This window comes from Oncorhynchus kisutch, linkage group LG6 (assembly GCF_002021735.2).
Source record: "Oncorhynchus kisutch isolate 150728-3 linkage group LG6, Okis_V2, whole genome shotgun sequence".
Classification (NCBI taxonomy): domain Eukaryota; kingdom Metazoa; phylum Chordata; class Actinopteri; order Salmoniformes; family Salmonidae; genus Oncorhynchus; species Oncorhynchus kisutch.
The window spans coordinates 35209869-35235062 of record NC_034179.2 but is presented as its reverse complement, the minus strand read 5'-3'; the positions used below and the strand labels follow the sequence as shown (position 1 = coordinate 35235062).

Sequence of the window (25194 nt, the reverse complement as noted above, 5' to 3'; positions counted from 1 at the left end):
GGACACAATGCAGATAGCCCGGTTAGCCAATGTGCGGGAGCACTGGTTGGTCAGCCCAATTGAGGTAGTATGTACATGAATGTATAGTTACAGTGACTACGCATATATGATGAACAGAGAGTAGCAGCAGCGTAAAAGAGGGGTTGGGGGGAGGCACACAATGCAAATAGTCCGGGTAACCATTTGGCTACCTGTTCAGGAGTCTTATGGCTTGGGGGTAAAAACTGTTGAGAAGCCTTTTTGTCCTAGACTTGGCACTCCGGTACCGCTTGCCATGCGGTAGTAGAGAGAACAGTCTATGATTGGGGTGGCTGGGGTCTTTTACAATTTTCAGGGCCTTCCTCTGACACTGCCTGGTGTAGAGGTCCTGGATGGCAGGCAGCTTTACCCCAGTGATGTACTGGGCCGTACGCACTGCCCTCTGAAGTGCCTTGTGGTCGGAGGACGAGCAATTGCCGTACCAGGCAGTGATGCAACCGATCAGGATGATCTCGATGTTGCAGCTGTAGAACCTTTTGAGGATCTCAGGACCCATGCCAAATCTTTTTAGTTTCTTGAGGGGAAATAGGCTTTGTCGTGCCCTCTTCACGGCTGTCTTGGTGTGTTTGGACCATTGTAGTTTGTTGTTGATGTGGACTGTCTCCATCTCCTCCTGACAATGATCACACCTCCCAGTCGGATGTTTCCTCACCAATTTTAATGTACTATTGAACCTTGTGTGTCCCAGTCTCAGCCTTGTGACTACACTTTCCTCCCTTCTCTCTCGGCCTGAGGACCTTCCTGCACCCACCTTTTCCTGGATCTTATACAGGTGTCTTGTCTTTCTCTCCCTGTTCCACAACTCTTGCCACTTATTTTGAACCCCTGTTCTTATTAACCCATTGACTTCTGCTTTACTGATTGACAATTCCATCTCAACATTAGGATGTTTAATAGACTGCTTGGCGATCACATCCACCTCCTCATTCCCCTTTACTCTCACATGAGCTGGTACTCAGAGGAACATGACAAAGACCCCTATCTGTTTCACCCTATGCAAGCACTGCAAAACCTCATACAATACATCCTGTCTGCTCTGAGACATATCCAAATTTATACTCATCAGTGGTGCACATGAGTCAGAGCAGATGACTACTCTGTCTGGCCTCACCTCCTCCACCCACTTGCAGTCAGTAGTATGGCCAAGAACTCCATTGAACCATGTCGTGCGCCGTAGTTTAGGAACAGTGCTAAAAATGGTCATATCTGAATTCCTCAAATTGAATGCATCTTCGCTATTCATAAAATGTAATTGGAGGAACTGAATGCAAGTGCCCAGCTAGGATTGCTAAACTGAAGTCTACACACATATTTCATCTCACATTAAACATCCTACCACTTTTGCATAGGACTCAAATTCATCCCAGTAATTTTATGTGATAAATACAACCTAAACATGCAACAAGAAATATGAATAAAGCAGCTAGAGAAAAACCTTTGCCTGATAAACCATCAGGTGATAGATATCACCATTAGCCATCTGAAATATAGCAGTTCAGATATTTAATCATATGAGCTTGGTCTTTTACCAACCTTGTCACAACTCAACTAACTGGCTCAAATGCATTAAGAAGGATAGAATTCAACAAATTAACCTTTTAACAAGGAACGCCTGTTAATTGAAATGCATTCCAGGTGAGTACCTCATGAAGCTGGTTGAGAAAATACAAAGAGTGTGCAAAACTGTCATCAAGGCAAAGGGTGGCTACTTTGAATAATCTAAAATATATTTTGATTTGTTTAACACTTTTTTTGTTATTTCATAGTTTTAATGTCTTCACTATTATTCTACAATGCAGAAAATAGTACAAATAAAGAAAAACCCTTGAATGAGTAGGCATGTCCAAACTTTTGATTGTTACTGTACATGGCACTGTACATTTTAACTGACTCTAATGGTTGTCTGGTGGTTGGTCCCATTTATGCTGGGAATTTCTGAATATCCACAGGAAAGTATTATTAAACAGACTTCAAATCGCTGGTAGTGAATTCAGATTTTATATCACCCATTTCTTGAACGGAACGAACCTGGGAGGGACCTACAGTGTAGCTGAATTTGTCGAATACAAACTCTCGTTTTAGTTACAGAACGTTTTGTACCTGTTGTATTCGGCGCATGTGACAAATAAAAATTGATTTGAGTAGGACATTCCAGTCACATTTTGTACTAATATCGAATGTTTTCTATTGAAATTTGGCGCCATCTACAAGGTTAAAAATAGACGTTGCAGTCAAACACTTGAATACAGTAGTTGCAAGTTAAAATAACTTACCCTCCCATCCTGATGGTGGCGCCAATACATAGCTTTCTTCCCCCACGAAGAACAACACAACAAAACCAGTTGGAAAAATACCCGGGAGTTTTAGCTAACTAGCTATCTTTTTATTTAAAATGTTCCCTCTAGTAGATCAATAACTAATGAGGTAAACAACTCAGTACTTTGACCAACCTATATCGACTGGTTGACCTCTGACCAATTTTGTATCTCGTGCGCTTTGCCCATAAACGTTTTCTGGTATATTTGCTGTAGCTAATTTTTGAGATGCCTTCATTTTTACCTACGGTGGCCGAACAACTCTTCAAAGACATACAGAAGACATACCAAGAGAAAACTAAAAGTGAGTTACAGTTTTCCTTGAACAGAATCTCATCTGTCAAGTCTCTAGTCGGGCATGCCAGCCAGAAGATGGCACTGTTGTTATGGCTTTGTTTTATGGTCATTGTCAGATGGGCCATTGAGACTCATATGATTTTAAGTAAAATTACATTTTATTGGTCGCTCACACATATTTTGCAGATGTTTTCGCAGGTGCAGCGAAATGCGTATGTTTCTAGCTCCAACAGTACAGTAATACTAACTAATACACACACGTCCCCAAAAATAGAAATAAAAAAATATCATAAACGTTCTGAGCAAATAATGTAAGAAATAACACACACAAATACTGCAAAGTTGTCTTGGAGCTCGAAACAGAGCGACCATAGCTGTGTTCGAATACTCATGCTAACCATAATATTTGTGACGTACATTGAGTATGTAGTATGCTTATTAGTCATAGTATGGATTTAGGTAGGATGCAAAAAGTTCCTGATGTCAAAAAGTTCCTGATGTCAAATCGAATCGTTGTTAGCAGATGTTATTGTGAGTGTAGCGAAATGCTTATGCATCTAGTTCCGAAAGTGCAGCAATATCTAACAAGTAATCTAACGATTCCACAACAACTACCTAATATACAGAAATCTAAGTAAAGGGATGGAATAACAATATGTACATATGAATATATGGATGAGCAATGACCCGAGCAGCATAGGCAAGATGCAATAGATGGTATTAAATACAGTATATACATATGGGATGAGTAATGCAAGGTATGTAAACATAATTTATTAAAGTGGCATTAAAAAAGTGACAAGAAATCCATTTGTTAGAGTGGCCAATGATTTCAAGTCTGTATGTAGGCAGCAGCCTCTCTGTGTTATAGTGATGGCTGTTTAACAGTCTGATGGCCTTGAGATAGAAGCTGTTTTTCAGTCTCTAGGTCCCAGCTTTGATGCACCTGTACTGACCTCGCCTTCTGGATGGTAGCAGGGTGAAGAGGCAGTGGCTCAAGTGGTTGTTGTCCTTGATGATCTTTTTGGCCTTCCTGTGAAATCAGGTGCTATAGGTGCCCTGGAGGACAGGTAGTTTGCCCGGTGATGCCTTGTACAGACCACACCACACTCTGGAGAGCTCTGCGGTTGTGGGCGGTGCAGTTGCTGTCCCAGGCTGTGATACAACTCAGCAGGATGCTCTCAATTGTGTATCTGTAAAAGTTTGTGAGGGTTTAGGTGACAAGCCAAATTTCTTCAGCCTCCTGAGATTGAAGAGGCGCTGTTGCACCTTCTTCACCACACTGTCTGTGTGGGTGGACCATTTCAGTTTGTCTGTGATCTGTACGCAGATGAACTTAACTTCCACCTTCTCCATTGATGTCCTGTGGATAGGGAGGTGCTCCCTCTGCTGTTTCCTGAAGTCCACGATCATCTCCTTTTGTTTTGTTGAGTAAGAGCTTGTTTTCCTGACACCACACGCCGAGTGCCCTCACCTCCTCCCTAAGGCTGTCTCGTCGTTGTTGGTGATCAAGCCAACTACTGTTGTGTCATATGTAAACTTGATGATCGAGTTGGAGGCGTGCATGGCCACGCAGTCATGGGTGAACAGGAAGTACAGGAGTGGGCTGAGAACACACCCTTGTGGGGCCCCAGTGTTGAGGACCAGCGAAGTGGAGATGTTGTTTCCTACCTTCACCACCTGGGGGCGGCCTGTCAGGAAGTCCAGGACTCAATTGCACAGGGCGGGGTTGAGACCCAGGGCCTCAAGCTTAATGATGAGCTTGGAGGGTACTATGGTGTTGAATGCTGAGCTGTAGTCAATGAACAACATTCTTACATGGGATAGGGCAGTGTGATGGTGATTGCATCGTCTGTGGACCTATAGGGGCAGTATGCAAATTGCAGTGAGTCTAGGGTGACAGGTAAGGTGGAGGTGATATGATCCTTGACTAGTCTCTCAAAGCACTTCATGATGACAGAAGTGAATGCTACGGGGCGATAGTAATTTAGTTCAGTTACCTTTGCCTTCTTGAGTACAGGAACAATGTTGGTCATCTTGAAGCATGTGGTGACAGCAGACTGGGATAGGGAGAGATTGAATATGTCCGTAAACACACCAGCCAGCTGGTCTGCGCATGCTCTGAGGATGCGGCTAGGGATGCCGTCTGGGCCGGCAGACTTGCAAGGGTCAACACGTTTAAATGTCTTACTCACGTCGGCCACTGAGAAAGAGAGCCCACAGTCCTTGGTAGAGGGCCGCATTGGTGGCATTATATTATGCTCAAAGCGTGCAAAGGTGTTTAGTTTGTCTGGAAGCAAGACTTCGGTGTCCGTAACGTGTAGTCCGTGATTGTCTGTAGAACCTGCCACATACGTCTCGTGTCTGAGCCTTTGAATTGCGTCTCCACTTTGTCCCTATACTGACATTTCACTTGTTTGATTGCCATGGGGAGAGAAAAACTACACTTTGTATTCGGCCATATTCCCAGTCACCTTTCCATGGTTAAATGCGGTGGTTCGCGCTTTCAGTTTTGCACAAATGCAGCCATCTATCCACGGTTTCTGGTTAGGGTAGGTTTTAATAGTCACAGTGGGTACAACATTTCCTATGCACTTCCTTATAAACTCACTTTCCAAATAAGCGTATAAATCTACATTATTCTCTGAGGCTACATGTCCCAATCCAGGTGATCAAAACAATTTTGAAGCGTGGATTCCGATTGGTCAGACCAGCATTGAATAGTCCTTGTCACGGTACATCCTGATTGAGCTTCTGCCTATAGAAGGGGAGAAGCAAAATGGAGTCGTGGTCAGATTTGCCGAAGGGAGGGCGGGGGAGGGCCTTGTATGCATCGCAGAAGTTAGAGTAGCAGTGATCCAGTTTTTTGCCAGCCTGGGTACTACAATCAGCTCAGGTACTACAAGAGTATGTTACAATTCCTGATGTCTCTCTTGAAAGCAACCCTTGCCCTAATTTCGTGTACCTTGTTATCTAGAGACTAGACATTAGCGAGTAATATACTCGGAAGCTGTGGGTGGTGTGCGCGCCTCAAGTCTGACCAGAAGGCCGCTCCGTACTACATTCGCCAAAATACAAAGTATACAAGCAATGGACACTATTTCTGTGCTTCTATGGCTCATAATGCAATTCTTCAGAAAATGAGCGTGGCCTCACAACATTTTCAGATTTGAAAAAAATGGCAGAAAAAGTTCAAGAACAGATTCAAATTTGTTGCTTTTAACTAATTATGACAAATGTTATGAAAATAATGAGCAATGTAATGACGTAATTACTTTTCTAATAAGTTACATGTTATGTTGGCTGACAATTTGTTAGCTACGCTATCCTTACGAACCGCATAGCATATCATTACAGCAGTATGTACCAGGTATGTTAGCTAACTACTGTAGCATTAGTTGGCTACTAATACATTGACCTTGCCAGTATTTACTTTATGCTATCTAACTAACTACACAACGTTTATTGACTTGATTATTCACTTCTCTCGTAGCTTAGCTGGGTGGTATAGTCGTTCAGGTGCATTTGCACATTTGTCTGGCTATCTAGATGAATTTCAGAGCCCTCTCGTCTGACTGTGCCAGGCAGGGCACAGAATAACCAGTGCATTTACCAACGCTCAACACCCGATGAATGTGGCCACTGTCAGTAAAAGTCGACAAAAAAGCATAATTAAATTGTTGCCAGCAGCACAGTTAGTCACCAACGCTCTGGATAACATGAAAACTGCCTAACCAGCTCTGCTAGGACGAGTAAACTACTCCTCGACCAGAGCATCCAGTGTGCGCTCTAAACGCTCTGAATTTACAAACGGACAATCTGACAACGCCCTGAATTTACGAACACCTAGAGCACACTCTAGCACTCCAGATTGAATTTACAAACACACCAAGCTAGCAAAGAGGTTGCATACAACAGCATCAACTTCCGGGAGAAAGGCGCAAGTATGCTCAACTGAAAGGATACTATTTGTTTACAGTATACTAAAATTAACTATATACTCATTAAGTATGTAGTATTATTAAAGTTATTATTTTTAGATAAACTATGCTAAATATGTTCACATGTCACCAAATAATTTATTAAAACACACTGTTTTGCAATGAAGGTCTTCAGTAGCCTCAACAGCACTCTGTATGGTAGTGCCATGGTGTAGCCGAAGGACAGCTAGCTTCTGTCCTCCTCTGGGAACATTGACTTCAATACAAAACCTAGGAGGCTCGTGGTTCACACCCCCTTCCATAGACACAGTAATTATGACAACTTCCGAAGTATATCCTCCAACCTATCAGAGCTCTTGCAGCATGAACTGACATGTTGTCCACCCAATCAAAGGATCAAATAATGAATCTTGTACTGAAACCATAAGCTACAGCTAGCTAGCACTGCGGTGCATAACAGGTGGTGAGTAATTTACTCAAAGAGAGAGAAAGACAATAGTTGAACAGTTTTTAACAAATTAATTTCTTCAAAAATGAAAGAGATGCAAGAGCTATATTTCATTGTATTTAAAAAAAAAACTTTCACTTACTTAGCTAGTGACTGCACCTAGTTAGTTTAGCCTACTGAAACACCAAGCTCAAACAGAGAGGGATGCTATGTTAGCTAGCTGGCTATGGCTATCCAACCCTGGAACACATTCAAGTCAAGGTAAGTTTATATTTAATTTATTTATTGCCACCGGAGCACGCCGGTGTAACTGCTAAACTGCTTGCTGCTGACTGTGCACTGTACTGCATGATTGTAGTGGGTTTAGTAACACATTAGTTGTATTAGCTATGTTGACTATGATGTTAATAGAATGACAATGATGTAGGCTGTGTGTTGCGTTTCTGATATAAAGTTTTGGCTTGCAAAGTTTTTTTCACATGGTCACAGACAGCTGATGTGTTGTGCACTTAAGTCCACAAGCAAAGTGAAAAGGTGAGAAGAAGAGAGTGCATAGATGTGAGAAGGAATTATGCAACGATCAAAGGGATCATGCTGTTTGTATGTGGCTGCTAGGAAAGTAAATTGTGTTTGCGTGTGATCAGGGGTGTATTCTGTTGAAAAACGTTTCTTAAACGGATTCAAATGGAACGACATGGGGATAAACATACCTGAATTTTGTCCAATAAAAAATGTGTCCAACTGTTGGACAAATGATTACACCTTGGATCAGCTAGATACAGACATGAGTGTGCAAGAGTTTGTCTTGATGGGTGATCTGAGTCAGGATTGGTTATCATCTAGTTTTGATCAACTCAAAATTCTATGCAATACCTATAATCTCACTCAGATTGACAACAGTGTAACTAAATTGAATATATAGTATCCTCTGAAATCATCTTTGATTGATTTGGTCTTAACCAATACTCCACATCGATTTAATGCTTCTGGTATTTTTGCAAATTATATACAGTGGGGCAAAAAAGTATTTAGTCAGCCACCAATTGTGCAAGTTCTCCCACTTAAAAAGATGAGAGTATTTGGTCACCTACAAACAAGCAAGATTTCTGGCTCTCACAGACCTGTAACTTCTTCTTTAAGAGGCTCCTAGGTCCTCCACTCGTTACCTGTATTAATGGCACCTGTTTGAACTTGTTATCAGTATAAAAGACACCTGTCCACAACCTCAAACAGTCACACTCCAAACTCCACTATGGCCAAGACCAAAGAGCTGTCAAAGGACACCAGAAACAAAATTGTAGACCTGCACCAGGCTGGGAAGACTGAATCTGCAATAGGTAAGCAGCTTGGTTTGAAGAAATCAACTGTGGGAGCAATTATTAGGAAATTGAAGACATACAAGACCACTGATAATCTCCCTCGATCTGGGGCTCCACGCAAGATCTCACACAGCAAAAATCCCAGAACCACACGGGGGGACCCAGTGAATGACCTGTAGAGAGCTGGGACCAAAGTAACAAAGCCTACCATCAATAACACACTACGCCGCCAGGGACTCAAATCCTGCAGTGCCAGACGTGTCCCCCTGCTTAAGCCAGTACATGCCCAGGCCCGTCTGAAGTTTGCTAGAGAGCATTTGGATGATCCAGAAGAAGATTGGGAGAATGTCATATGGTCAGATGAAACCAAAATATAACTTTTTGGTAAAAACTCAACTCGTCGTGTTTGGAGGACAAAGAATCCTGAGTTGCGTCCAAAGAACACCATACCTACTGTGAAGCATGGGGGTGGAAACATCATGCTTTGGGGCTGTTTTTCTGCAAAGAGACCAGGACGACTGATCTGTGTAAAGGAAAGAATGAATGGGGCCATGTATCGTGAGATTTTGAGTGAAAACCTCCTTCCATCAGCAAGGGCATTGAAGATGAAACGTGGCTGGGTCTTTCAGCATGACAATGATCCCAAACACACCGCCCGGGCAAAGAAGGAGTGGCTTCGTAAGAAGCATTTCAAGGTCCTGGAGTGGCCTAGCCAGTCTCCAGATCTCAACCCCATAGAAAATCTTTGGAGGGAGTTGAAAGTCCGTGTTGCCCAGCAACAGCCCCAAAACATCACTGCTCTAGAGGAGATCTGCATGGAGGAATGGGCCAAAATATCAGCAACAGTGTGTAAAAACCTTGTGAAGACTTACAGAAAACGTTTGACCTCTGTCATTGCCAACAAAGGGTATATAACAAAGTATTGAGAAACTTTTGTTATTGACCAAATACTTATTTTCCACCATAATTTGCAAATAAATTCATAAAAAATCCTACAATATGATTTTCTGGATTTTTTTCCCTCATTTTGTCTGTCATAGTTGAAGTGTACCTATGATTAAAAAAAATACAGGCCTCTCTCATCTTTTTAAGTGGGAGAACTTGCACAATTGGTGGCTGACTAAATACTTTTTTGCCCCACTGTAAGTGATCACTTTGCTATTGCCTGTGTGAGAGATGGTAAAATATCTAAGCAATCTCACGTGTCATTACGAAAATATGTATTTAGCATTGAATGGAATAGAATATAATTAACCCCAGATGTTGAATTAGCCTTTTCTTACTTCCACAACGCATTACAGGGTGTATGCAATAGGCATGCCCCTTTAAAAAAATGCAGGATTAAGGGCAGAGAGAACCCTTGGTTTACTGAGGAACTTACTAAAATCATAAGGGAACCAAATACTATGTGGGCTAAAGCAAGATGGTCTGGTTTGGCGGATGATTGGAAGGCTTTTAAACATCTTCGAAATCTGGGTGTGGCTATGTCCCGAAAACTGAAAGCAGACCACTACCTTAAATCTACTTTGGATAATTTAAATAATCCTTCTGAATTTTGGCAAGTAGTGAATGGTTTGGAGTGCAAATAAGATACACAAACAACTATTGATAGACACACAGATTGTAACTGAGAGAAACTCTATTTTCTTGATTCAGGCAGTTTATTTGAAAAGATTAAAGGTATAAATGAGCCCCCTGTCAATTTACCTGACACCCCTGTGCACTCCTTCATCAGGTTCTCCTTCTAATCCTTCTCTGTTTCAGAAGTGCTTGAAGCCCTGAAAGATATTGATAGAAAGAAATCCCCTAGCCCTGATGATCTAGACCCCCGCCTACCAAAAATTAGGTCATGGTACAAATAGTTTTAGTTACTCAGCTCTGTGGTCCTGGAATTCTCTCCTGAACATAAAAAAATGTGATGATCTAGTCACATTGGTGGAGTTTAAACACTCGGCCAATGTAAATATCATAGATGTGTAATTGTCTTTAGGACAGCTGTTTTTCAGTTATGCCATTTGTGTTTCTTTACATAATATGTCATTGTTGTACTGTATGTGTCTATAGTTTTGTTCAATGTTGTGTTAGTGTATGTAAGTTATTTTGTCTGAAACTTTGTTCCCCCTGCTGCTGTTGGACCAGGTCTCTCTTGAAAAATAGATTTAATCTCAATGACAAAAACCTGTATAAAAAAGGTAAAAACATTTTTAATGTGTCTGTCACCTTGATTATTCAAAATTCTCTCGACCTGTGCACCTACGTTGTAAACTTTTATTCATAGGCTAGGTTGTAGCAACCACATGATGGGTATAGGGAAAATGTGAGTATCCTAAATCTATTGATGTTACATTGAGCTGGGTGAATGGAATATGAATGACAGTCATCCAATATGCTGTAATAGAAAAGGCCATGCTCATAAACAAAATATATTAAACGGCACCACTGCTTCTTATCCATAGGGTTTTCAGTGGTTAGCTTCGCCCACGATTGGCTGCTTGTAAACTACAATTCCGAAGCTGTGTTTTAACGTTTAGAAACGTAAATAATCATCGCTTGCGAAACGGTTTATCGAAACGTATGCTGATTTGCCCCTTATCGTTCATATCAGCGAGAAAGAATATTTAAAATAAAATAGATAAATTGTAGCAGTTTTACAAAGAGCCATAGTCTGTGTGAGCCTCCAGTTGATGAACTACACTTCCTCCCCAGTTACACAAACACACAGGTTCGGGGCACGCTAGATAGCTATTTAGCACAGGTGGCCAAATGTCTTCTGTAAAAAAAAAAGTGCTGTAACATGGAGATATGGCAGTGTGGAAACACTAACCCTGACCCTATAAAGGTGTGTAGTAATTTAACCTTTTTAGTTTTCTGAAAATGATTTATTATTATTCCTCGTTCCTTATGTTTCCAAAACCATATTGCAAACTGCAGTAGCTACACACTTCTTCAACGAGGTCAAGCCCTTATTTCCTCCAGAAGCCCAGCCAGCCAACTCCTCCCTTACTACAGAACTCATCCATTACTGTCTTCATGAGAACTAAGGAAAGGAAATTGCAAATTCATTTTTCATTAAGCAATGTCTCTGAGGAATTATTTACCAATAAGTTCTAAATTAAAGCCTATTTAAAACCAAATGAGGAAATTATTCTAACCCCATCACTGTTTTTTTTGGTGTGTTTTCTTTGCAGTTCCTGATGACCTGCTTATTGCGTGAGTATTACCTTTATCTTTACCTGAGGATTATTTGCTTTATTGGGGAAACCAGTGAGGTGGGAGAGGGAGTGGCCTTTTATGGCATGTGCTTTCCACAGTGGGATGGAGATGCCGTCACCCAGACAGCAGGGCCCTCCCCTCTTGGTTGGTGGGTGAGAATTTCCAGATGTAGTAGGTGCTGTGTCACAGCCACATCCTGTCCTGTATGATGTTATTCTTGAAGGGTGATTTTCATGGTATAGGACCTCTTCAATCCTTCGTTACCTGCTTTTCACTGGCTAATTGGCTGAGTGTGTTAGGAATGATGCTATCAGGCTTAATGTCTCAGTCGCTCTGTCTCTCAGGTGTTTGTTTATATGCATTGCTGCGTTGTTGTTTATATGCATTATATCTCAATTTAAAAGCACTTTTACATTAAGTTGAGGGCTAGCCTTAATATGGGTCTCTCTCCATGCCTGTCCCCTATCCCTGTCTCTCTCCCAGGCTGAGGTTTGTGTTTGGCTCCTGTGCCCTCCAGGCCTTGGACCTGGTGGACCAGCGCTCTGTCACCTGTGTCTCATCCCCCAGTGGACGGAGAGCATATCAGGTGAACATCTGCTACCCACTTTGCACTAGAGTACCCACTTTCCCTATAAACCACCTAGTGAAACATTTGGTAATCAATCGACCATGATTCACACAAAAGAGCGATGAAAGGGAAATGTACAGCTAAGTCTTAAGCATTTTGACCCTCTTTGTATACTATAGAGACGCTAATGAGAAGCTATTATCTTCCCAACACTTGACATCAATGCCAGAACCTCCCATAAGGACGGATTAATTACTGTTGTACTCATGGAAAACCACCTAATCCATAGCCATTCCCTACCAGTCCCAGAGTCCCTGTAGGCCATGTCCTCTTGCGTCATAGCAGGGCCTGTCCAGTGACCCAAGTTTCCTGTAAACGCCTTTGACAGCTTTTATGAAATGGGACAGAAAAAACACAACGAGGCTAAATACAGACAGTGGTTTCTGTTTCTTTGGAATAAATTCCTTAATAGTTTTTTTTCTCCTTCTCAAGTTTTTGGTGACTTCTGTGGTGAAATTAGGTGGTGTTTATTGGAAATGTTTAGGCTATAATATGATGTGGTTCCGGGCACAAATTCAGTTCTACATTTCCATAGAAAGTTATTACGTTTTCTCCTAAAACATCTGTGAGTGAAAAAACAGTGTTGGAAAGCCTATGCAGTAACAAGTAGATAAGTCTTCCAATATCACACTCTTCCCATATTCATGTAGTGTGGTTGCGTCATTTGCAATACTATTTACTCTTTAAATATACAAGTGTCGACAGTTTTATTTGCTGTGAGTGGGTGTTCTGAGGAGATGTCTGAGTAAGATTTAGATAGCTGTGCTATCTTCCAATATTTCTGGAGTAACTCATTTCTGGAGTAACTCATTTCCGTGGCTTTATTGTTATATAAAAACATAAACCCCCAAAATCAAGAGATGCTAGCTAGTTATGTCGTTCCTCTTAGATTACTTTCTCTCCTCTTGTCTTTTACTTTTTGACCACTAATCTTTAAGGAGATCGTGATTTGAGTGCAATTGTCACCTAGCTATTGTTTTCTATCCATCCCTGGAACTGTCTGTCTGCAGAGAAAAATAGTTCATTCAGAAGTATTGGGACATATCCTTACAGTAAGTGTGATTGGGATAACTTGAACCAGACCAGGTTAAGTTGCCTTGTTTTGGCTCAGGGAGGGAGGGTAGACTATATTTGGGAAGTTGAAAGTAAAGATTTACTTTGATTCAGTAGTCGAGGACCATTTGTTTCTCTCCTCCCCTGAGGTCTTAGCCAGGAGGAATTATTGTGTTCTTCCCTGAATTGAATTTAACTTTATTGATCTACAGGGGATTTCAGTCAGCATGTCAATCCAACAATGGAACCTGAGGCAACTGCCCAAGTGTCACAATGCTCGTGTTGGAGGATTGCCATGGCACCTGCATCCTATTTTTCTTCCATTTGACAACACTCCAAATTAAACTAGGGCTAAGTGTATATAGTTTTATAAAGAAAGTGTGTGTTTCTGGGCTTCTTGCGGTCAATTTGCAAATGATTTGTAATTATGTTCCAGCCCCCTGACCGTCTGCTCAAGAAAAGTTGATGATCCTTGATTTGGGGTAACTCACTCTGCAACATTGTGTAGGCGTCTGGGCACTGACGCCTACACAACCCACGCCTCTATTTGTATCCAGCAGCTCAACGCTTTTATGATGTCAGAGAAACTTAAAACGTCAGGTTTTTACTGACCAGAACCATGACACAGCCAGTTGGCCGTCACTTCTGAGAAGAGGCTTGACTTGCAGTAACACAAAATAAACTCAGTCTGAAGAGCTTAGTTTATACCCCCTTTTTCTGGAAGTAGGTCTACTTTTAGCTCTGGGTTGGGGAAAAGAGCCAGTCTGGGACCTGTTGTACATGTCATTGTTTTGTTATTGTGTCTGGTGTGATACTAATGAATACACTGGCCTTTCCCTGCACTCTTTTCTATAATTGAAAAATGGTTCTTTGGCTGTCCCCATAGGAGAACCCTTCTGAGTACTATGTAGAACCCTTTACACAGAGGGTTCTACATGGAAACCAAACTGGTTCTACCTAGAACCAAAAACAGTTGTTCTCCTATGGGTACAGCCAAATAACTGTTTTGGAACCCTTTTTTCTAAGAGGGTGCTCATAGGTTGATACTGTCTGTTTGCCACACTGACTCAATCATACATTCAGGTGACCTTTTCCATGAGAATATGGGGTTCGTTCAGTCTCTTGTGACAGGGCACAGAGAATCAGACCAGGGTAAAGTTTAAGGCAGAATAGCAATATACAGTGCGTTCGGAAAGTATTCAGACCCCTTTACTTTTTCCACATTTTGTTACACTTTAGCGTTATTCAAAAATGGATTAAATACTTTTTTCCCCTTCTCAATCTACAGACAATACCCCATTAATTTTTAGAAAATGTTGCAAATGTATCAAAAATAAAAACAGAAATACCTTATTTACATTAGTATTCAAACCCTTTTCTATGAGACTCGAAATTGAGCTCCTGTTTTTTGCATCCTGTTTCTATTGATCATCATTGAGATGTTTCTACAACTTGATTGAAGTCCACCTATGGTAAATTCAATTGATTGGACATGATTTGGAAAGGCACACACCTGTCTATATAAGGTCCCACAGTTGACAGTACATGTCAGAGAAAAAAACAATCTATGAGGTTGAAGGAATTGTCCGTAGAGCTCCGAGACAGGATTGTGTCGAGGCACAGATCTGGGAAAGGGTACCAAAACATTTCTGCAGCACTGAAAGTCCCAAAGAACACAGTGGCCACCATCATTCTTAAATGGAAGAAGTATGGAACCACCAAGACTCTTGCTAGTGCTAGCCACCCGTCCAAACTGAGCAATCGTGGGTGAAGGATGTTGGTCAGGGAGGTGACCAAGAACCGAATGGTTACTCTGACAGAACTCTAGAGTTCCTCTGTGGAGATGGGAGAACCTTCCAGAAGGACAACCATCTCTACAGCACTCCACCAATCAGGCCTATATGGTTAGAGTGGCCAGATGGAAGCCACTCCTCAGTAAAAGGCACATGACAGCCCACTTGGAGTTTGCCAGAAGGCACCTAAAGGACTCTCAGACCATGAGAAACAAGTGGGCTAGCAACCTGGCACCATCCCTATGATGAAGCATGGTGGTGGCAGCATCATGCTGTGGGGATATTTTTTAGTGGCAGGTTCTGGGAGACTAGTCAGGATCGAGGGAAAGATGAACAGAGCAAAGTACAGAGAGATCCTTGATGAAAACCTGCTCCAGAGCGCTCAAGACCTCTGGGGCAAAGGTTCACCTTCCAACAGGACAACGGCCCTAAACACACAGCTAAGTCAACGCAGGAGAAGCCTCAGGACAAGTCTCTGAATGTCCTTGAGTGGTCCAGCCAGAGCACGGACTTGAGTCCGATTGAACATCTCTGGTTGTGCAGTGTCGATCCCCATCCAACCTGACAGAGCTTGAGAGGATCTTCAGAGAAGAATGTGAGAAAGTGCCAATCTTGTAGAGTCATACCCAAAAAGACTCAAGGCTGTAATCACTGCCAAATGTGCTTCAACAAAGTATTGAATAAAGGGTCTGAATACTCATGTAAATGTGATATTTTATTTGTAATACATTTGCAGACATGAGGAAAGTGTGTGAAGCATTTATCTGTGCTCTGTGAAGCATTAATTTTGGCTGCAATTTCTGGGGCTGGTAACTCTAATGAACGTATCCTCTGCAGCAGAGGTAACACTGGGTCTTCCTTTCCTGTGGCAGTCCTCATGAGAGCCAGTTTCATCATTACGCTTGATGGTTTTTGCGACTGCACTTGAAGAAACTTTCAAAGTTCTTGACATTTTCCGCATTGAACGACCTTCATGTCTTAAAGTAATGATGGACTGTGGTTTCTCTTTGCTTATTTGAGCTGTTCTTGCCATAATATGGACTTGGTCTTTTACCAAATAAGGCTATCTTCTGTATACCAACCCTACCTTGTCACAACATAACTGATTGGCTCAAACACATTAAGAAGGAAAGAAATTCCACAAATTAACTTTTAACAAGGCACACCTGTTAATTGAAATGCATTCCAGGGGACTACCTCATGAAGCTGGTTGAGAGAATGCCAAGAGTGTGCAAAGTTGTCATCAAGGCAAAGGGTGGCTACTTTGAAGAATCTCAAATATATTTTTTTAACACTTTTTTTGGTTACTACCTGATTCCATTTGTTATTTCATAGTTTTGATGTCTTCACTATTATTCTACAATGTAGAAAATAGTAAAAAAATAAAGAAAAACCCTTGAATGAGTAGGTGTGTCCAAATGTTTTTATTGGTACTGTATTTTCTACATACTTTATATCTGGTTTGAGTCTCCTGTACTCCCTGTTCACCCACGACTGCGTGGCCACGCACGCCTCCAACTCAATCATCAAGTTTGCGGACGACACAATAGTGGTAGGCTTGATTACCAACAATGACGAGACGGCCTACAGGGAGGAGGTGAGGGCCCTCGGAGTGTGGTGTCAGGAAAATAACCTCACACTCAACATCAACAAAACTAAGGAGATGATTGTGGACTTCAGGAAACAGCAGAGGGAACACCCCCCTATCCACATCGATGGAACCGTAGTGGAGAGGGTAGTAAGTTTTAAGTTCCTCGGCGTACACATCACAGACAAACTGAATTAGTCCACCCACACAGACCGCATCGTGAAGAAGGCGCAGCAGCGCCTCTTCAACCTCAGGAGGCTGAAGAAATTCGTCTTGTCACCAAAAGCACTCACAAACTTCTACAGATGCACAATCAAGAGCATCCTGTCGGGCTGTATCACCGCCTGGTACGGCAACTGCTCCGCCCACAACCGTAAGGCTCTCCAGAGGGTAGTGAGGTCTGCACAACGCATCACCGGGGGCAAACTACCTGCCCTCCAGGACTCCTACACCACCCGATGTCACAGGAAGGCCATAAAGATCATCAAGGACAACAACCACCCGAGCCACTGCCTGTTCACCCCGCTATCATCCAGAAGGCGAGGTCAGTACAGGTGCATCAAAGCTGGGACCGAGAGACTGAAAAACAGCTTCTATCTCAAGGCCATCAGACTGTTAAACAGCCACCACTAACATTGAGTGGCTGCTGCCAACACACTGACTCAACTCCAGCCACTTTAATAATGGGAATTGATGGGAAATGATGTAAAATATACAGTGCCTTTCGAAAGTATTCGGCCCCTTTGAACTTTGCGACCTTTTGCCACATTTCAGGCTTCAAACATAAAGATATAAAACTGTATTTTTTGTGAAGAATCAACAACAAGTGGGACACAATCATGAAGTGGAATGACATTTATTGGATATTTCAAACTTTTTTAACAAATCAAAAACTTTAAAATTGGGCGTGCAAAATTATTCAGCCCCCTTAAGTTAATACTTTGTAGTGCCACCTTTTGCTGCGATTACAGCTGTAAGTCGCTTGGGGTATGTCTCTATCTGTTTTGCACATCGAGAGACTGAAATTTTTTCCCATTCCTCCTTGCAAAACAGCTCGAGCTCAGTGAGGTTGGATGGAGAGCATTTGTGAACAGCAGTTTTCAGTTCTTTCCACAGATTCTCGATTGGATTCAGGTCTGGACTTTGACTTGGCCATTCTAACACCTGGATATGTTTATTTTTGAACCATTCCATTGTAGATTTTGCTTTATGTTTTGGATCATTGTCTTGTTGGAAGACAAATCTCCGTCCCAGTCTCAGGTCTTTTGCAGACTCCATCAGGTTTTCTTCCAGAATGGTCCTGTATTTGGCTCCATCCATCTTCCCATCAATTTTAACCATCTTCCCTGTCCCTGCTGAAGAAAAGCAGGCCCAAACCATGATGCTGCCACCACCATGTTTGACAGTGGGGATGGTGTGTTCAGGGTGATGCGCTGTGTTGCTTTTACGCCAAACATAACGTTTTGCATTGTTGCCAAAAAGTTCAATTTTGGTTTCATCTGACCAGAGCACCTTCTTCCACATGTTTGGTATGTCTCCCAGGTGGCTTGTGGCAAACTTTAAACGACACTTTTTATGGATATCTTTAAGAAATGGCTTTCTTCTTGCCACTCTTCCATAAAGGCCAGATTTGTGCAATATACGACTGATTGTTGTCCTATGGACAGTCTCCAACCTCAGCTGTAGATCTCTGCAGTTCATCCAGAGTGATCATGGGCCTCTTGGCTGCATCTCTGATCAGTCTTCTCCTTGTATGAGCTGAAAGTTTAGAGGGACGGCCAGGTCTTGGTAGATTTGCAGTGGTCTGATACTCCTTCCATTTCAATATTATCGCTTGCACAGTGCTCCTTGGGATGTTTAAAGCTTGGGAAATCTTTTTGTATCCAAATCCGGCTTTAAACTTCTTCACAACAGTATCTCGGACCTGCCTGGTGTGTTCCTTGTTCTTCATGATGCTCTCTGCGCTTTTAACGGACCTCTGAGACTATCACAGTGCAGGTGCATTTATACGGAGACTTGATTACACACAGGTGGATTGTATTTATCATCATTAGCCATTTAGGTCAACATTGGATCATTCAGAGATCCTCACTGAAATTCTGGAGAGAGTTTGCTGCACTGAAAGTAAAGGGGCTGAATAATTTTGCACGCCCAATTTTTCAGTTTTTGATTTGTTAAAAAAGTTTGAAATATCCAATAAATAAATGAATTGTTAGCTAGATTACTTGTTGGTTATTACTGCATTGTCGGAACTAGAAGCACAAGCATTTCGCTACACTCGCTACACTCGCTACACTCGCTACACTCGCACTAACATCTGCTAACCATGTGTATGTGACAAATACATTTTGATTTCATTTGATTTTAAGTTTACACTGAACGTTTTACCATCCAGATTTTTTAAAAACATTTTATATACAGTATATTTTTTTGAAGTGGTGGTCCACCACTACTAAATAAAAATAGGGGAAACACTGTTTCACCCCTTTATGACAAATCTAGACAAATAATCCAGAGTTATGATTAGGGTAGCAAAGGGTCGGAAACTTTCCTCAATGGCAGTAGCCATTGCACGGATTGAGGGAGACAATGCCATCCTGTCTGATGTTCAGACTCTGCTTGCAGATGTAAGAGAAGAAATCCGCACTGCCCTGCCCACTTCACTGTTGCTCCAAGCAGAGGAAACTGCAGTTCTGAAATACATCAAAAAGCGTGAAGACTTCTGTCTGAAGCCCATACAAGCTGCAGCGTACATGTTGGACCCCAAGTATGCTGGCAAGAGCATCCTGTCTGGTGCAGAGATCAACAAGGCCTATGGTATCCTTGGCCTGGATGAGGGCAAGGTTCTTGGCAGTCTGGCGAAGTACACTTCCAATCAAGGGCTTTGGGATGGAGATGCAATATGGCAGTCATGCCAACATATCTCATCAGCCACCTGGTGGAAGGGACTTTGTGTATGCAGGCTCTTTCCCCTGTTGCCTCTATTATCCTCCAAATCCCACCAACATCAGCGGCCTCAGAGCGCAACTAGTCCTTGTTTGGGAACACACACACCAAAGCACGCAACAGGCTGACCAATACAAGGGTTGAGAAATTGGTGGCCTGACAACGAGCCATCCTCAACAAGGTTGGAAAGGGATGAGCCGGATGTTCAAGAGGTGGACATTGAGGAGGTCCAGGGAGAAGACATGGAAGCCTGAGAGGAAGACAACCAAAGCTTTAGTTTCTAGACAATAATTTTGCAGATGTATGTTAAACGTTTTTGAGAGATGAGAAGGATCATTGGGGATCATTCGATATTCCCTTTCTGTTGTTCAGTGAAATCATCCCATGTGAAGAGTCAACTCATTTAATTAAAGTTCAACCCGTTGTGTTGAAACACCGTGCGATATAAATATATTGGAAGGATTTAATCATTTGCAATTGTCTACTTATGATAAGGTAAAAGGTTTATGTGTCTGTCTCCATATGATATGGTAAATATATCCAATGCAAAGATCTACTTTTAAATTATATTATAATTCCCATATATTCCCGTTAATTTCCACAGAAAGTTTCCACCTCTGAATAATCCCCAAAATGTGCAACCCTAGTTACGATGCAGTCTGAAGCCTTGAGTAAGATGCATCATCAGCCCTGTGCCTGTCGTGACTTCCCACAAACCATGGCAGTCCTCTATGGTCTTCCCTGACGGGCTGCAACTGAAACTGGATCTGGCAGTGACGAACTGATGACAGAGCCGTCCCTCCAAACTTTGGAGCTCTCTGGCACATGATGGCTTGCCTCTATGTAGTCCTGTGTGAACCTGGCATTCCTACCATAAAAATGGAGAAGCCAACTCCAGTCCACGCTGGAGCTGAATGTCATATTTCATTTACTGAGATTGAAGAGTATGTAACGCTTCTAGCGGACTGTGGAATCCCCTGCTAGGATAGCTTAGACAGGTTCCAAACAGTGGAAGGAGAATATCAGGGATCGTTTAAGTGTGGTTTTGTGTTGGGCCTACCAAGTTTGCTTTGTGGCCAGAGCTCAGAAGTGGAAACACATTCTGAAATGCAAGCAGAGGACAAAAAGACTCAAATGTGAGCTGGTTTTCAATGACTAATGCTTTAGAGGCTTCAGCATCACCGATTGACCTAGGCCGGTCCCATAGAAATACAATAGATTATATTTCTATGGCCAATCGGCCATATGTTGAGCCAATTTTCCGTTCCTCCCCTCTCCCTGAAGTGTGCGCTTGTTCACTCACCCTCAACTAGTGTATTTAAAAAATCATTGAGTTGGTGTGCAGATTGAGTGTCTACCATTTTGGTATTCTTATGCCAATTTAATGTTCTTAAATCCTTGAGGGGGAGTGAACGAATACACACCCTAGGTTACAGTCTCCCTCCGGTACCCTCAGCTGGGTGGCTCACAGTCTCACAACTCTGCTTTTGTCACTTTTTTTAAATCGACTCAATGTAATATTCCCTGAAGAGTTACTCATTTATAATGAAGCGTCACTTTTCTACAAATGAGGTGTTTTATTTTGTAGATCACTGAGAAGGTAATTTAGAGGGACTACATAGCTGTGAATCTGTCTGGGCTGGGGAATAATGGAGCCTGTTTCTGTCATGTTGAGAGTCATTAGTTGTGGTGACAAGGCTGAGTAATCCTCTGAATTAATGCCCTTATGCGTCATCTTCAGAATGGGGCTGAAGCTGAGAGTCTGGCACAAAGTATGTCTACCCCTATCTTGAGTGCCAGACTTTACAGCTACGGTGTTGGAGTAGCTTATATTCAATATTTGGAGCCAGTTGTCTAGCTCCATGGAATTATTGTCTTCCACTTTCAAACCCAATACATGTTTAACATTTGGATTCATTAAATATGCATACTTCCTCTCCTTCCTTCCTTAAGTTGGAATGCTGATCTGAAATGATTAGATAGGTGAAGACAACCTTTCTCCATCCTAGTTCTGTCAGATCAGTGAAATATGCAAGGAAGAAAGGGAACTATACATTTTTTAAATGTTTGCATGGGGCCATAGGCGACACAATCCCTTTTCCAGATGTCAGGGGTTTATTCAGTGATATTGTGAACGTTGAGGATAGAAATAGAATAGAATGAAATGTAATTATATTCTAAAAATAGAATGAATACAACTGACACAATTCCATATATCTATCAGACAATCATGTCTGTTCTACACCATACATTTCTATCTTAATGTTCTGTAATGTAACATCCTCCTGAGCAGGCCCCAGGGTTAGTGGGATGTGTCCGGACGTGTTGGAGGAGCTCAGGGATGGATGAGATGAAGTCAGGAGCTTGTTTCACCTCATTCCTCACCCTGCTCTACTGTCTACAGTGCTCCTCAGCTGTTGTGAACATGTGTGGAATTGACTCAAGCTGTGGCAGGCGAATGCAGTGTCAGTACAAACAGAATTCATATCATTGTTTGATAGGTTTGTTTAAGTACTTGCTAGAGACAAGACATTCTCGCTCTTCTCCTACAACACTGTGATATGTTTTAGAGAGTCTTTCCGTGACCATTTTTTTCCATTAATCCACTCTCCAGAACAACTGGTTTTGGCCAGTTCTTCCTTTGACTTTCTACCTGTTGTTTTTGACTGTGTCCATGTTTGTTTTGTTGTAGGTGATTGGAGGGTCAGGGCTGCTGTACACCTGCTACACCTCCTGTCACTACTGCTCCTGCCCAGCCTTCGCCTACACTGTGCTCAGGAGGAACGAGAGCCTGCTGGTGAACACACAGACATAATCCATGTTTCAATCATTAATAGAGCACACAGCCATAGACTACAAAGACATCAGACAAAACCTGCACACACACAAACCGCCTGTTCTAGTCATGCATAACTGAGCAAGACAGGATGTGGAATTCCACCATTCAGGGTTTCCCCCCCAGAAGGCAGTCACATGTTGATCTGTATAACAGTTCATTATTAGCAAGACCCTGGCACTAGTGTTTAAACATGTTCATCCCATATGACTCTCGGGAGCACAAAGCCAAAAAGTCCCTGAAGTCCCATAAATCCTCAGCTGCCTCTGAATATTTCCCTGAATACAGAATCTATCCATACTTCACAGTGAGGTTGACAACACTACTCCCCCTCTCTCCCACATACATCCAGAGCTGTCTGTGTTGTTTTAAGGGCATTGCAGACCCTGTCATCGTCATTGCGACCCCGTCATGGGTCAGTTAGGGCAGACCAGGGGAAGTGCCACAGTCTCCACTGGGGGTTTCGCATGGAGCCTATTGCCTGGATAGTCTACAAACCATGACAGCCCTGCCTCCCTGCTCTAGTTCCACAGCCCAGCAGGAGAGACACCAATGTACTGTTACTCTGAGAAGTCTCCCTGAGCTTATTTCTGCCCAATGATTTTTGGGAATATAATACATTCTGCCTGCCTTTATTACATTGGTATGACAAATTCTGACATTGTAGAAGTGTTATTCATTTTTTTATAAATGTAATAACCATAAGTAAAAAAATAAAATAAAATTATAATACATTTTTTAAAATAAGTCATACATACAGGTAACTGCCAAAATAAAGGAATCGCCAACGTAGTGACTTAACAGGGCATTGGCCCACCATGAGCTACAATGTGCCTTGGCACAGATTCTACAAATGTCTGGAACTCTATTGGAGGAATGGGACACCATTCTGTTTCGTTGGTGGTGGAAAACACTCTCTCAGGCCCGCTCCAGAATCTCCCACAAGTGTTCAATTGGGTTGATCTCTGGTGACTTGAGACTGACACACACACCTTTTAAACCCCCTATGCTCCTTTGAGACCCCACTTTCAAAGTCTCTGAGATCTTTTCTTCTAGACATGGTTAGCCAAAATAATGGGCAACTGGGCATTTTATACATAAACCTAAGCATGATGGGATGTTATTGCTTAATTAACTCAGGAACCACACCTGTGTGGAAGAACCTACTTTCAATGTACTTTCTATCCCATTTATTGAAGTGAATGGAATAGAAAGTATTTTGGCAGTTACCTGTATATTAATCATCATTTTTAACTTGCCTGAACTTCAATTCTGTCTGAGTGACACACAGAAAAGAAAAGCTGCATACTCTAATGGTTCCAATGCAATAGATTTACCAAGCTGCCTTCATCAGGGTTTATTCTCTTTCTCTCTCACACACGCACGTATTGTACTATCACTTCCCTAACATTCCTCCTCCTGTTGCAGTGCAAGCACATCCTGGCTGCCTACCTCAGTCAGGCCATGGGGCTGTCCCAGCAGGAGGCCCTGTCTGACCAGCAGATGTCCAGCATCCTTTCTGGGAGAGCAGCAAGAACTGACACGTAGAGCACCAGACCCCCAGGTCACTCATCCAGACCTACATGTAGAAGACCAGACCGCAGCTACAGACCCAAAGCACAGACACGTAGAGCACAACCCAACAGGTCACTGATCCAGACTCAAAGCCACACAGCACCATCTGAGACCAAGCTACTGCAGCACATCCTGAGGAAAGATGTTTAAAAGGCAAAGCCTACTGCTGCTGTATAGTCTCCTCCAGTCTGTCTGCATGTGTGAAGATTACTTTTATGGCTTTTAGGTCATTGTGCTGTTCTTCTAGAACTCTGGTGTGGTTCTCCACATTCTGAAAATCAAAAGACAACAGATGTTGCTGTTTTTTGTGAGTGTTCGTGTTCTTAATCTGTTGCCAGAGAATATGCATCTGTTCATTGACTGTATTTTAAGACTCTCCTTTTATATGAAAATGGTTGTTATATGTAGGTTGTGTAAACTCTTGTAAGAATATGAGTCTGACTTGTAACAATATGAACATTTTATTTGTATTTTTTATTTAACCAGGCAAGTCATATATAGCTTTTATTGACCAAATAATTCACCATACAGATTTTTCTCATGTTAAATAGCAGTATTGGTTTAGTTGTCAGTTGAGTGAAATAATAATTGAACATCATTGACGTTCAGACATTCTACTGCACTGTTGGAGCTACTAACATAAGCATTTCGCTGCACCTACTATAACACCAGCAAAACTGTGTACACAACCAATACACTTTGATTTGAACCACAGTTGACTGTTTAGGCTACTGGTTAGCGACATCAATACTGTAACACATTTGCAAACGCACAGGTTGGAAAACTACATCAGCTTGTTCTTGTATGGTTTTCTTCTTAAATTGTAGGAAGGCTTCATTCACAAGTCAGGCTTGTTGAAGGCTTTACAACCCACTGTTGCAGGGTTGGGGCAATTCCATTTCAATTCAATCAACTCCGGAAGTAAACAAACGCCAATTCCACATTTTTCTCAGTTAAGAAGCATTTGGGGAATTGGAATTTCAGTTTACTGAATTGTAATGGAATTGAACCCTTATCTTGATGCTAAGGTCACATTTGAATGAACAAATAATAGTAATACCAGTACAGTGCAGTCTCCAATGGAATGTACTTGAAGTTTGGCACACTCCTATAGTTTAGCCCTTGAAGTTGTAGAGGTGATGGTTGATGTGTATGGTGAAGAAATGGAAAAACTAAGAAATTAAACACAATGGAAATACTGTA

At 42.0% G+C, this 25194-nt stretch overlaps 1 protein-coding gene across 3 annotated transcripts; it reads left to right on the top strand.

Moving 5' to 3' along the window:
* The first annotated feature begins 2326 nt into the window (after positions 1–2326).
* zswim7 (zinc finger, SWIM-type containing 7) lies at positions 2327–25194 on the top strand. Of its 3 annotated transcripts, XM_031826650.1 has the most exons (6): positions 2348–2658; positions 11548–11569; positions 11671–11720; positions 12056–12158; positions 22273–22377; positions 23845–25194. In XM_031826650.1, exons 2-6 carry the CDS (start codon positions 11554–11556, stop codon positions 23910–23912), a joined length of 342 nt encoding a protein of 113 aa, XP_031682510.1. In that variant the 5' UTR covers positions 2348–2658; positions 11548–11553; the 3' UTR covers positions 23913–25194. The 3 variants fall into 3 exon arrangements, with proteins under 3 accessions (XP_031682509.1, XP_031682510.1, XP_031682508.1); XM_031826649.1 differs by lacking the exon at positions 11671–11720 and having other exon boundaries at positions 2327–2658; XM_031826648.1 differs by lacking the exons at positions 11671–11720; positions 22273–22377; positions 23845–25194 and adding an exon at positions 21874–22262.